The sequence below is a fragment of the Saccostrea cucullata genome, unplaced genomic scaffold (assembly GCF_032062105.1).
Source record: "Saccostrea cucullata isolate Sc308-1 unplaced genomic scaffold, CSIRO_AGI_Scuc_v1 ctg3502, whole genome shotgun sequence".
Taxonomy (NCBI): domain Eukaryota; kingdom Metazoa; phylum Mollusca; class Bivalvia; order Ostreida; family Ostreidae; genus Saccostrea; species Saccostrea cuccullata.
Window position 1 is genome coordinate 220,643 of NW_026926190.1, and position 15,877 is coordinate 236,519.

The following is a 15,877-nucleotide window of genomic DNA, read 5'->3' on the forward strand; positions in this document are numbered from 1 at the left end:
ATAACATTCCATATCAGAAAAAAGATAAATCCTCTTTTATGAATTATGCATTAAACATGACTTTAATAAGAGTTCAAAATAACATTTCATATCAGAAAAAAGATAAATCCTCTCATATGAATTATGCATTAAACATGTTTTTCCAAACATAAAAATTTCCCTTACTTTAATAAGAGTTCAAAATAACATTTCATATCAGAAAGAAGATAAATCCTCTTTTATGAATTATGCATTAAACATGCTTTTCCAAACCTAAAATTTCTTTTAGAGAATTGCTTTTACAGACCAAATCGATCGATGCCTTACAAAAGCGTGTAAATCACATATGTTTGAAATATCTAATTAACAAATAGAAATGATTAGATTACGTATAGTTTGTTTCCTTCCGACCATTTCTTTCATTATCAATCTAAATACGGTCAGTTGTAATTTACTTTCATGCTTTGATTTCATGATTGGGAAGAAACTTTCGACCACCCCCATTAAAATTCTATCGGATATTGGCCTGGAAACCTGTTTGAATCAGTGTGTAGATCATACTTATTGTCTTTCTGTGAATTATAATCGGCATGAGTTTATATGTCAGCTAATTAATCGAAAAAAGAACAACAATGAAACCCTCTTAGATGACTGGGATTATATTCATAAGGAGTTGCCAGATATTGTAAGTAAACGTTTTAAGCAATTTGAAATTATTCGTGTCAAGTTGCGTCATTTCAATCTCTTGAAAGAAATTATGGAAAATCATGTCTTTCCGAAATCTTAATATTGCACATATTTAACAGGTTTTGTCATCTTCATGCAAAGAAACCTTCATCATTAAAAAAAGAATTAAATGAAAAGAAAAATCATATATTTTTTTCGTTAATGAAACTTATGGAGATAGCGAACAGTGAATGAAATGCAAATAAAGTAACTTAAGGCAGCTTTCTTATAAAATGAGGTTCCTATACAATTATTCAATCAATTGACATGCTAATATTTGAAAATTGCAAAAATGTAGACATTAATGCATCTGTAAATGATACATTTTCGGAAAACTTAAAACTTAGAAACTTGTCAAGTTGCCTCATTTCACACCCTTTAAATAAGGAAAATCATATCAACGCTGAGATATTTTTTTCCGAAATCTTAATAATGCACATATTTAACAGGTTTTGCCATCATGGCTAAATTCACGGGGTTACTTTTTTAAAAAGTGCCATTTTATATAATGCTGAAAAAACTAATCTATTTTATTCATAAAATAATAATAATAATAATAATATACAAATATGGACTCAGTGTAGGTCAATATGCATTTATAATGACCCAGGATGACAGATATTGACCGAAGATACATGTATTATATTTACCGAGGGCGCTAGCCCGAGGTCGATATACTTCATGTATCATGAGGTCAGATATATCGAATTTTCTGTCATCCTGGGTAGTGCAGCAACTTTTGGACTTCCGTGCATTGAGTCCATATTTATTATATTATATAAATAATTTCCCAAATTTATTAGTGCAATGAATATCATCCTATTATTTACAGAGATAGTATTTACCATAAATAAGATGAATGTAAATGTTTCAGAATTCAATGAATATTAATCAGAGGTAATTGTTTCGGCAATAAATTTCCCATATCATAATAATGACGCAAGATATCCATCTCCGAATAACACAGAGTACCCCCTCCCCCAGATTGAGAATCGCTCTCGTTTTCACTTGCAGACGAAATGCACCGACAAAATATAAATACCTATGTCTTCTAAGAATAGATACAATCTTACATGGTATGCTTGTCTATATTTTCTTTAGTCTCCGTAATTGCGTAAACAGCGTCAAAACTCTGCTCGCCAAGTGGAAAGGTCGAACTCAAACATGAAATGGTATGTGCTAATTATTACCGAAAAATATTCACAAATATCCTAGTAATTGTTTTGTATTATCAGTCTCAGAGTTCTTCAGTATATGTTTTAAATTTTCCTCACCTACAACTTGCGAACTTCCATGTTTGTCTAAAGCGAAAGTGAAAACGAGGCAGCTCGTGCGAGTCATTATTCGCTTTCAGCGGTCGTTATTGAAAAATAAGTACTTCGTATTGACCAATCAGATTACCGGATTTCACAAAGTTATATAATATTAATAAATAATTATGCTGTTGCTCGTAATAGATTTCATGAAATATAAAAATCGAAGAATGAAGTTATTAATTAATTAATAAAAAGGAAACATCATTTAGGATTCGTGTAGGAGCAAGCAAGAGAAGATCATTTTAAGTCGGTCATAAAAGATCTCTGTTGTTTCATTTTGCATATCAAATGTCATGGAAACCAAAGGAATTCACAGGTTTCCCAACGAGGAAAGTTCTTGAATTTTGGGAAACCTTGCGATTCCAACTGTTTATTGGCATTGAATACCTAGTGGAATTGAAACGTAGGGTATCTCTGTAGCATGGGAACAGGTGGGAAATAACCAAGTATTCAGCACGGAAACAACACGATGATGTTATGTTATCTTGGGGTATCCATTCGGTTTCCATAGGAATTCCCGGGAATGCTGGGAAACTGGTTATTTTACCGAAAGAGATTCGTAGAAATCGTAATCCCCTGGTGAAACGCAATTTTTGAATACTTTGAAACTGCTCCGCTATTTAATAAACAAGTAATTTTTTTTACGAATCACAAAATGTTACCCTATTGAATATCATCTATAGGGCCATCAAAGTGAAAAGATGTGTGGTGCAATTGCATGCAACAACTATTCAACGTGTTTACATACCTCCACTGGAAGATATGTATGCATTGCAACCGGTAAGTCGTGAATTTTATATTTTTTTTAGGCTAGCATACCTTATTATATATTCAAATAAAAGCAAACCCAATTCAAATAATGTTCAATTATCAACTATATTTCTATACACATCTATCAATCAAAGATTACGAAAATAAAAGATAAACAATTAGCAGAATTTACTTATAAGCTATTGCAGATTCTACTTAATAATAACAAAAATTTTCACAAACGGAATAAAAAAGGATCAAATAAATGTCCATTTTTTGAAACACTTGATACAAAACACCAAATTTGTGATCGTAGAAATGTAGAAATGATTTGGAATCTAGAAAACCGTCTGAATTTTAATATAAAATGGAAAAAAAAGTTGTATTGGGGTTTTTCTATGAAGAAAACAAAACTACTATTTCACTGAATTATCTATTATCTTACATAGCATTTCTTATATATAAGATCAAAATGAATCTAAGATATGAAAAAAGAGAAGAAAATATAAATGATATTTTGTATTATGTAAAGGCAAACCTGATGTATCAATATGAGATTTATAAAAGAAATTGAATGTAAACTTTACATATAAATGGTTTATGATATTTCGATAGCTTTGTAATAATAACCGTCTGACTATCTGAAGGGATCCAGTATCTGTCCTTCAGTAGTGCTGCAATGTGGGGGTAATTATTATGGACTCTGTGAGGTGGAAGATGTACATGTACCCCATGGCAGCGAGACTTATTATCATTATTTATTTATTAATGTTTTATATTTTATTGCAAAAACAAATATTTGCATATTTTTATATTTATAAGATAATGCATCTTTCCGATTCATATTCTATATGTTTAATCTATATATCTTAATATATACTTAACATCAATTAACATTAACATTAACATTGAGAAATTACCTTTTTATATACCAGTACCAGCAATTAGAATTTCTTTTTACTTTGTTTATTGAGACTGAAAAATATGTGATTTATTGTCCATTATTGTCCAGTTTGATTTTCCCTAACTTTTACGTAACGTAGCCTTACTATGAGGTCATAGATTACTTCCTTCTTGATGAAGCCCATAATATCATAGACACCTACAATTTGGCCCTAACAAATAAAGTAAACAAGACTCAAAAAACAATTTCTCCGCGACAGTGTTCGAGACTTCGTTTGAAGGAGCACTTCTCTAGAAAAGACTCCGAAGTAAATTCATACGACTTTTCCAAGCCAGATTTACACGATCTAGAGGAACACGAACTCTATAAGCCCAAGAGTGACCGGGAACCTGCACCGGGAAGGGCGGCGCGCTTGAGTCGTATATTGACGCCGTTGAGTCAGACATAGAGAAGCTCCTTTCGATGCCATACAAGACTCCCGACAATTTGAGTAAGGAAGAGAGATCTGCCATACAATCATTAAAAAATCGGGATGACATTGTAATCAAGAAAGCAGACAAAGGCTGTACAGTTGTAGTACTGGATAAAGAGACTTATATTGCGGAGGCCCAAAGACAACTCTCAGACGAACGTTTCTATAATAAAATGGACTCTGACCCTACTAAAGAATTCTCCATAGCCATTACCAAAACTCTTGACGATATGTTTGAGAAAAATGAGACTGGTATCAATGTCTATGAGACCTTAAATCCTATTGACTGTAGACCAGGACAATTCTATCTGCTTCCTAAAATATGCAAAGAAGGCATGCCAGATCGCCACATAGTTAGCGCATTTGGACACCCCATGGAGAAAATTTCTGAATTCATTGATTTACATCTCCGTCCACACGTAGAGAATTTGCCATCATATTTCAAGGACACCACGGACTACATTAACAAGACGCCCTCTACTGGCCTACCGGATAATAATCTCCTCGTTACTATGGACGTCACATCTTTGTACACCAATATTCCGCACGATGAAGGTATCGAAGCCTGCAGAGAAGTCTGGGATAGTAGATCCATACAAATTCCTTCTACCGAGTCCTTTGCCAAGCTCCTTGAACATGTTCTCAAGTTCAACAACTTCATGTTTAATGGAGAACATTACCTGCAGGTTAATGGCACTGCTATGGGTACGAAAATGGCACCGTCTTATGCCAGTGTTTTGATGGGTAGACTGGAACGCAACTTGTTACTTCAAGCACCATTTAGGCCCAATAACTGGTTGCGTTTCATTGACGATATAGAGATGAAGTGGGTGGATTGTCACGAGAGTCTCGAGGCATTCATTACGTTGCCAACACCTTTCATCAGTCGATCAAATTTACAGTAGACGTATCTAATTCGAAAAAAGTATTCATAGATACTACATCTACCCTGAATTCAGTCTCCACACCAAACCCACAGACTCCCCCCTATATCTTATGCCCACTAGCTGTCATCCCCCACACACTATTAAGGGAGTGCGTAAGGGTCTAGCCACCAGAATTTGACGCATCTGTTCGTCTCCTGCCTTATATCAGGAGCAAAGTGGTCTGCTTAAGTCCCACTTATGCAAAAGAGGCTACAATACCCGCACCTTACAAACATATATTAATGAGATGGCGGGACATGACAGGCAAAACCTATCACGCTACAAGGAGAAAGACAATAGCGGCAGGGTCCCTCTGGTAACCACATACCATCCCGTCCTTAAAAACTTTAGCGGTATCCTTCAAAAGAACCTACCAATTCTCCATTCAAATAAACGAATAGCAGAGGTCTTTAAGGAACCCCCATCGGCTGCATACAGACGCCCAAGGAACCTAAAGGACATGGTAGTGAGAACCAGACTGGACATCCCATTACCTAACGGGGGCTTTAAAACTTGCTCTGATGTCTTCTTTGTAAGCACAGCACTGACACAGACAGTTTTAACAGCCCTGTTACAGACCCTAGCTACAAAATACTAGGGAATTTGTCCTGTCATCCTGTCATACTGACGACTACATTTATCTCATCAGTTGTAAAGTTTGCTCCAAACAGTATATTGGCGAAACAGGAGATCTCCGCAAGAGAGAGAAAATAACCACCGTTCGTCCATTATGACCAAAAAACTCAAAAAACCCGTTGGGGAACATTTCAGCCTTGAGGGTCACAAATGGGATGACATGACAGTAGTGGTGATTGACCATAACCCAAGATGGACAGACGCTCAGAGAAAAAGTTCTGGATGCACAGATTGAAGTCATTCCGCCCTAATGGTATTAACAAACTGAGTGACTTCATCAGAATGAACGTAAACTAGACCAAATTTCTGATGATACTAAACAAGATCATTCTCTCAATTTAGTGTAAACTCTACAGTTAATTTGCGTCACAAACTCTCGAACAACCCAAATAACTATTATTGCTTACGCCTTTGTTAAATATTTTTTCCCGATAATAAGTCCTAAAATATTTCAACCCATTAGAGATGACAGACAATCGCAAATAGCCCTAAGAAATATTGTATTTTCAAAATATTATTTTTAATACCTGTAGATTGATTGATTGTGTATTGTTTAACGTCCCTCTCGAGAATTTTTCACTCATATGGAGACGTCACCGTATGCCGGTGAAGGGTTTCAAATTTTGACCTTTACTCGGCATTCAGGGCCATTGAGCAGTGAGGTAACTTTATCGTGCCACCGCCTGCCGCTGACACGGGGCCTCGGTTTTTAAGATCTCATCCGAACTCTCAACTCTCACTTCAGAGTGCCGAGCGCATGGCGAAGAAACAGTTGCTTCCCATTTTAACGACTAGGTCAGTCGCGGCCGAGATACGAACTCACGACCTCCCGATCATGCACGGATCGAGCACTCTACCGACTGAGCTACCGTGAACGGTAAATATCTGTAGATGCATTTACTATTTCTTACATATTTTGATGTTTAAACATGCCATTTTTTATTACTTAACATCATTTGCTGTCTAAAGTTGGTAGAAATATTTCTTTTTTATTTATGTGTGCATTTTTAAACCCTTCAGATTGTTCAGAACATCTTCACACATTACAGAACGGCATTGTCACAGATCGAAAAAATTCCCCCATATTAGCTTTTTATAGTTGTACATGTATTCCTGGGTATACTGCTGTGGGCTCACAAAATAACATTACTTGTCCACCAGGAGGAAAATGGACAACTTTATCCTACAGTTGTGAGCGCCATGGTCTGGAATATTGATAGTGGAAATGCTAAAATAACTAATTCTTAATGCTACAGTTTTGTTATCTACTTTTTTTTATATTCTTTCTTTAAAGTTAAGAAAATGCGTAATTTTCATGGACCATTTTCAATATTTTCAGTCAATGGTGAATGGGGTCCATGGGAAAATTGGTCCTCTTGCTCGAAGAGCTGTGCTGGTGGTCAAACATCAAGAAAAAGAGAATGTAACAGCCCTTACCCAATGTATGGAGGGGCGTTGTGCATTGGATCCGAAACTGAAACGGCTTCCTGTAATACTAATCCGTGTAGTGGTAAGGTTTCAAAATTTATTTTATTTTGAAAAATGTGCTTTTAAATTTGATACCTTATTTTCTTTTATTTTGCCTGAATAATAAAGTACACAATGCATTTTTTTAAGAAAATGATCACAGAAATGGGTTCCTTATTGAATGGAATATTTTAAAAAGCAATATGATTTATATTCCCCTCACATAAAGACTGAGTATTTGTGAGAATTTGTTTTAACATTTTCTAAACACAATTTACAGTTTCAGTAAAAACATGCATATCCTAATCTTCGTCTTGCCGTAAGAGAAACAGTGCATGAAACTACATGTCTGTTTACTACTACAGCATATAAACCAACTCTGTTATGCTCTTTAACACGATAATTTCGTATATAATTACATGTACCTAAATTATCATCATTTCTTTTTTCAAACTTTAAAAAAAAATCCTTTTTCTCATTATGTCAATTTTGTCTGGAACCAGAAATAATCATAAAATTGATAAAAAAGATAAATTAGCCCTATTTCTTGGAGAAAACGAATTATTAAGGACCTGTCCTTTTTCTTTGTGGCCTTATTGAACCATGTTTAAACATATACAATGCCACAGATTGCTTAAATCTCGAGGCATTACAATTACTTATAGTTATAATAACTTATAATAACGAAAGTGGTCTGATGAAGTAGTAATACTGGTAGAAAATGGCATCAGTCTTCTTTTTGTTTGTTTTTTTTTACTACAGGCGGAGGATTCTTTGGATTTGGAAAGTAATGCGAAACCTTCTGAAGGACTCTGTACCTGGTTACTACCCATACGATTACATGTAGTACATTGTACACAATGCTAACTGTTGTGGATTTTTTAAAGTCTTATTTCATATTGTGTGTCATTTGAAATTTTAATCTTGTATAATATATGAATCGTCGATCAGTAATTACTGAATTATTTTTATTCCATTTTTATTTATCATGTTTATAGTAAGAAATCGTGTGATGTGGATACAAATATGTTATATATAATGAACACCCGTTTATTTATACTGAAAGGAAAATAAACGCATAAGAACATAATATGGGAATTTTTTTTTGACTATGTTGCCGAAAATAATGAAGATTGGTCAGATGTGTATTTTGATTACTTTGCACTAAAATCGCTAGTCAAAACTACTCAACCATGAAATGTATGGCGTCACGTAGGGGAAGTGATAACAAGAGACCCATGGGCCACATCGCTCACCTGAGCACTAAGGGTAGGAAAAGGTAGAAAATGGCTTTTTATTGTAAAGTTTAAATCCAAAAGTAGTCCCATGACCAATCATGGATTTGCTATTTTTTAGAAAATGATTTTTAAAGAATTTTTCTATATATATTTTTAAAAACTTTGGTCGAACATTTTGGCCCCGCCCTACCCCCGGGGGTCATGATTTGAACAAATTTGAATCTACACTACTTGAGCATGCTTCCATATAAAATAAGATTTATTTTCAATTAAAGCGATTTATGTTAAACATTTCATGTATGTATTTTTGTGGATGTCAATGTGTTTATATTTTTGTAAATCTACAAAACTTTTAATTTGTAAACCCGGTTCTTCCAGTGACCCAGTTTTACCGCGTACATGAATTTTGTCAAGGCCTTAGCTGTTTTCAGCCAATCAGATTGCCACACAAGGCTTCCTATTTATATACTTCTTGTTTACTCGGAGTGCTGCCGCGTAATTTTTGTGAACAAAAAGCTATTGAATTATGGCTTTGTCATTCTTGAGAAGAAGATTTTTCCTATATATTTCTATGTAAAACTTTGGTCGGCCATTTTGGCCCTGCCCTACCCCCCGGGGTCATGATTTGCACAAACTTGAAACTACAATACCTGAGCATGCTTCCATATAAATATAATGATTTATGGCTTTGTCACTCTTGAGAAGATGTTTCCTATATATTTCTATGAAAAACTTTGGGTGACCATTTTGGCCCCCGCCCTACCCCAGGGGGTCATGATTTGAACAAACTTGAATCTACACTACCTGAGCATGCTTCCATATAAATATGATGAATTATGGCTTTGTTATTCTTGAGAAGAAGATTTTTAAAGAATTTTCCTATATATTTCTATGTAAAACTTTGGTCAGCCATTTTGGCCCCGCCCTACCCCCGGTGGTCATGATTTGAACATACTTGAATCTACACTACCTGAGCATGCTTCCAAATAAATGTGATGAATTATGGCTTTGTCATTCTTGAGAAGATGATTTTTAAAGAATTTTCCTATATATTTCTATGTAAAACTTAGGTCGGCCATTTTGGCCCCGCCCTACCCCGGGGGGTCATGATTTGAACAAACTTGTCTACATTAATCTACATTACCTGAGGATGTTTCCCCATAAGTTTCATCTTTCCTGGCAAAGTGGTTCTTGAGAAGAAGATTTTTAAAATATGCCACCAAATTTTCATTAATTCCCAATTATCTCCCCTTGAATGAGGGCTTGGCCTTTCATTTGAACAAACTTGAATCCCCTTCACCCAAGAATACTTTGTGGCAAGTTTGGTTGAAATTGGCCCAGCTGTTCTTGAGAAGAAGTCGAAAATGTGAAAAGTTTACAGACAGACAGATGGACAGACGGACAGACAGACGGACGCCGGTCAAAATGTGATCAGAAAAGCTCACTTGAGCTTTCAGCTCAGGTGAGCTAAAAAGTCAAAAATACGTGCATGTAGATGACGATAAATTTGAGATAAAATTTTGTAGCGCCATACGATGCAATAGAGCTATAGACATCGCTTTGCATATTTGCAGTCAGTATAATTGTTTTTGTAATCTTGGTATGGCTGACGGAATCTACTGTGGGTTTAGTAATTGAATTCAATATTGTATAAGTAAATAAAAAGGCAAAAACATGCTGATGTTCAGATTGTTTTCAACTTTTCAACTAAATAAAAGTTTTTTTTGTTGTCAAAGAGTTACTTTAAAATGTTTCCAACCAACCATGACGGTGACGTTGGCGCGTCACAACGTCACAACAAGATAGAGCTTTTCATCATGCAACCTCGGTTATTGTCAAGGTATTATAATTGAAACTGATATTTATACAGCAGGAAATTATACTCATTTTTTCACCCTATATTGACAGATACTCTCTGCTCTAATTAGGGCCGCTAGCTTGGTCACTTATACAGCGATTTTACTTTCAAACGCGCACGTACACGTCGTTTGCGTGATTTTTTTAGGCATGTTTACACTGGAAAAATTATGCTAGTGTTTGTCTAAATTTTTTTTTACAAACATCCACGTGTACCAAACCTGCTGGGTTCTGTACATTCTATCCTAAATCGAAAATTCGTATTCGATTGGGTGGGGGGGGGGGGAATTGTTGGCTTTGGAATAATACAGCTCAGATACATTTCTTCAGAAATTAGATTCCATTGTAGTAAGGGTGCATTTCTGCAGACGAGCCTTCATCATATTTATTCTGCATCAATATCTATCAACAAGTAAAAATTGATGCAAAGCATCAAATCGGCCGCAAACAAAATTAAAAAAAAAAATCTTTCACAATATTTAAAAGCATCCATACAAGGAAAACACGGCACGATATTTAAAGGTGAAAAAAGTTGGATGATTTTTATTTCAGGCTGTCTTCAAAGCAAAATAAATAGTTAGAAAAAATTAAATACTTAGACATTTAACGCATTTACTCATACATAGATTTATCGGTGTAAAAAAAGTCAATGATAAGAATTTATTGTCATCAAAAATATGTTATAGGCTTCTCAAGATAAACCACTTGCTGATACCCTGTAATTCGCTAAGTATTTGTTCATAATTTCAATTTAGAAACTTGTTGATGAAAATAATAATAATATTAATAATAAAATTCTTATTTGATTTTCATTTTGAAGATTGATATGAAGGCATTTTAATGTCATATTATACTTTCATTCATATAAGGTGAATCTAATGCATTGAGGATCTTTAAAAAAAATATACCCTCTGAATGATGAAACCACGTCCTACTGTGTAGCAACACTCAACATTGCTTGAAGACGGGTGAATAGACTGTGCAGAATTTATGCGCATACGGTTCAGCTGTAAATCTATTTGTTAAAATTTTTCAATACATGATAAAATACAGCATGTAGTTAAAGGTTACATCGAACATTTTCACGCAAAGGAAACCGTTATCAAGAGAGAAGCAGCCGAGATTGAAAATTGTTTTTTTTTCTTAGGGTGAAAATGTTTTCAATGTTTTATCAACTACATGCAGTATTTATAATTTATATAATTTTTATCTCTTATGACTATAATTTATGTCTGTTTATTTCTAACGTTCTTGCTCTGGTATTTGTTGTGCAAATTCTCGTTTTAAGTGTAGATTATAAATGTGTTATTGTAATATGCAACTGTCTTCAAGAATTCAAAATAAAACAATCCTGAAGTCGTCTATGTTGATGTTTTATTTATTTTCCTTCTGAAAAGCATTGATTTTCCAGGGGTGTTACCATGCAACCTTGAAATGCCAGTATCTCAATCGGTAAATAAAATCCTGCATCAAGACTTAGACTTATTGTCAATTTTTTCAAATTTTCAATCGCCTGTAAAATGTTTACTAGTTATTGAATTCATCTCTTTTGCAGATAACGTTTTCATAAAGCAATTTCAAAAGAATATTTAAGGTTTGGTTTACTTGACTTCTGAAATTTAAAGATTGTGACTTAAACTTAATATGTTAAATGATTTCTTTGGTTTCTAGTAATAAGCTCATTATTTGCAGAAAAATGAAAGATAGAGATAACGAACAGTATTCAAAATCGAAATTCCATAAATCAGTTGTAGCCAAAACCTGATCTAAACTTATCGGGATAGACTCACATATTTAAAAACAGTTGCGTTTTGAAAAAAAAGTGCGGAAAACCAGGAAAAAGCAAGAAACTAATTTCAAATACTTTGAAATATTTTAATTTAATTGAGAATTAAAAAAAAAAACATGTTTAAGCAGTTTGACTTACATATGGGTGCTTAATTATTTTATTTTCCATAACCCCCTCAACAACTGAACACCTTATCTTATCCCCTCCAATGAATAAAAATCTGTATAGAATTTGGCATTTTTGCCACTTTTGTGATATTTAATTATTTGTTTGAAATTCTCAAAGGATTATTAACAACTTTATATAATTTAGCATATACAATAGATATATTTTATTATATGTTGTTTAGCGTCCCTAGCTCTCTCGAAAAATTATCACTCATATGGAGACGCCACCACTTGCCGATGGAGAACTGCAAATGTTGTTCTATACTCGGCACTTAGGGCGATTGAGCAGCGAGGGATCTTTTTCGTGCCAGCATCTACTGCAACACGGGACCTCGGTTTATATGGTCTCATCCGAAGGAACGGTCTCCACGTCCCACAGTGGGATTCGAACCTGCGACTCCTTCGCGACTTTTGAGCAGATGTGTGCTCTAACCACTAGCTTTGCCACGCGAGCGACTACACAAAATATAAAGATGAGTAACAAACAATTATATATAATTTATGTAACACTAAATCGTAATGCCTTAAGAAATAACTGTTTTTTATTATTATTTATTACTTATCTCTGTTGTACCTTATATTTGAAATACGTTAACTGATTTATTTAATTCTCTCTCTCTCTCTCTCTCTCTCTCTCTCTCTCTCTCTCTCTCTCTTCAATTATATTTTAATACTAAAGGGCACTGGAAAATGCAATAGATAACATTGCACGGAATTGTTTTAAACTCAGTGTATTTTATTTCAAGAAGATGCATATGTTCATTAACGACTTAGAATAAGTATAAAGATGTAGAGAATATTGACAATAAAAAAAATCAGAATAATACAATTAATTAAGTAAACGATATACAACATAGAGCATAATGATTAAATTTCGCATTGATAAATATGTCAATTAAAATAGTAGTACCTTCGTTTATACTGCAAATATCAGAATAAATCTTGCACCTTTGGAACGAGAAACCCATTACTATAAAATATTAATAATTATACAATTTTTCTTATTGGTTTTACCAGTTTTTTGCTAGCTTTGTGCGCTATTTGAGCAATTTGCAATTATAGAAATTAATACATGGGTAACATGTTATATGTAAAGATAATAAATTTTGATGATAACCTCCCAACCCCACCCCATCCCCTCAAAATACTTAAAATTGGTTTGTAAAAAAAAGTACAGCATGCTCATAATTTTCAACAAAACAATAAAATATTTCATAATGCATCTAAATATTAAGATCAATTTGTCTAGAAATACTTAAAAATATTTGCCATGGATGGGGTTAAATGAATACTCCGTAGATAGCATTAATACAACATGTACATATGCATCGTAAAAAAGTAGGTCAATCGACAAATTGGTGTCAAAGGAATAGAATTCAAAATATATAATAACATACATTAAGTAGAGCAAAATTACACTAAGACATAACAGTACTGTTCCCTTTAAAAACCTTGCTTTTTTATCTTATTTTGATATGCCCCACTACATAGCTTTTACGGAAAACCCCCCTTGCGTACTCATTTTTAAATACCCGTTGTTCCATATTTAAACCAGGAAGAAATGGCTATGAGTACAATCCTATACAAAGAAAATCTGTGGGAATAGAATATGATATTTATCTTTCCATTAAATGAATATAATACATGAAAAATATATGCAAATTTCTCAAGCTGTGAAAATATAAAAGAATCACCATTAATGAGTCACAAATTATTTTTTATGTCGGAATCCAAAAGGGAAATCCTGTAAATTCCCTAAGTGTTGTTTACCTTTTTTTAGAAAAAAAAATCTGGTGATATGATCATATCTTACGTATGTTATTTTCTGAAATATTTATAATCTTCATTCTTGACACAATTTCGGCATTGAAAAATAAAAATTATTTTTATGTAAATTAACTAAACGTATGATTTCTTACAGCATTCTTTAAGATATTGAAGCATATACAAGAAGTTATATAAATAAAATGACTGTAAATTCTTAAAAAAGTTTTCATTCGTAACAAGGTTCGTATTACTGTGAAACATGTGTGTTGTTGTTTACAAACGCCGAAGTTTAAAAATACAAAAAAGTAGTTTAGTTGTAAAATAAGCATGCTTATTCCTTTTCGATATATAAAACCATTACAAAGTATGTGAATTTATAAGAGAATATTACTGACTTATAGAATAAATCACAATGGATATAACAACCATATTACATACATGTACAGTATTTCCTTGCCGAGGCGATTACGTATAAAGTAATGAAAAGAAATATAAGAAAGTTCTATAGACGTACATGTATTGCATAAGTACACTGACTCATATTTTAAATTTTAATGCAATAATATATTTTAATATGTGTCGTTTAAATTTTTTGTGATGATTTTTGAATAGAATTCTATATTTATCTGTTGACATTTCCCGGCCTTGATAGCACTCGACAAGACGATAGAAAGAGGCATTTTTATCATGGGTTATAAATTAAATTTTAACAACTTTATATTGACTTAATATTGCTGTCATAGTTTTTATTGAACAAACAATGAGAGAGAGAGAGAGAGAGAGAGAGAGAGAGAGAGAGAGAGAGAGAGAGAGAGAGATTTAACCTCAATCTTTCTCAGATACATGTAACACAGCATTTGATATTATACTTAATCTGACTATTGATTACTTCTTCCTAAAAAATGTTTAATTTGGTGTGGGAGCAATTTTATTAGAAAAGACATTTTTTCTCCACTACTTTACGTTTCAATACTATTGTATTGAAGCATATAGTAGAGGAGCGAAAGAACAAGTCTAATTTTAATTAGATAGGGGGTGGGGTCCGTGTTGTATGCTATCTTACAGAATTGCATATTGAATATATGTTTAATAAAATTTTATCTGCATAATACTATAATCTTTTCATCGAATAAATTAATAATGATATTCCTTAACAGTGTGACAAATATCTGAAGTGTGGTTAAACTAATATTTTTCTTCCGATAAAAAAATTCTTTCATGACCTGAAATATGATAGATAGAAGTCATTAAACCATTCTGACTGAGAATAAAAATGCCAAAGTTATATAAAATATATTGCTGAAAATGGTGTTTATAATGTTTTTGTAAGCTCTATATGGTCGATACAATGACCTTGTCAGCAATTACAATTTATCATTTGTCAAATGCTGATTGTTTTTCATACTAATTGTTCGGCCATTATTTACACACTGTATTGATGACAGATTTATCATTAATTTTTTTTATCACATGACAAGGAGCACAAGGCGGTTGTGACCGGTCGGCAGGGCAGGCTCAGTCCTCCATGGTAACTGATCCCACCTCTGAGGTTTCGGAGATACAAGTTTGCTGTGCTCCTATTTTTTATTCTTTTAACACTTTTGATGTTGAATACTGTTCGTTATCACCATATATTTCACTCACTTAGCTATGACGTCTCAACTGCTTGAATTTTTCGTCATTACGCCTATGACTGTGTTACAAATGCAAAGATGCAAAGAAAAAATCTAAAAAAAATATGTAATAAGCAAACAAAAACGTTACAATTATAGACTCTTTTAGTGTTGAATATGGTTTGTTATTCACCAGAAAAATATCAATAGTTATATGTAGAAACAACGACTACAAAAATCGCAAGATGTATTCGATTCGATAATTTGAAA

General features: G+C 33.4%; 1 protein-coding gene across 1 annotated transcript; it reads left to right on the forward strand.

The window, feature by feature from the left end:
- Positions 1–355: 355 nt before the first annotated feature.
- LOC134271042 (coadhesin-like) lies at positions 356–8,137 on the forward strand. Its single transcript, XM_062753307.1, has 4 exons — positions 356–664; positions 2,705–2,801; positions 7,049–7,219; positions 7,939–8,137. Exons 1-4 carry the CDS (start codon positions 356–358, stop codon positions 7,965–7,967), a joined length of 606 nt encoding a protein of 201 aa, XP_062609291.1. The 3' UTR covers positions 7,968–8,137.
- The last annotated feature ends 7,740 nt before the right edge of the window (positions 8,138–15,877 follow it).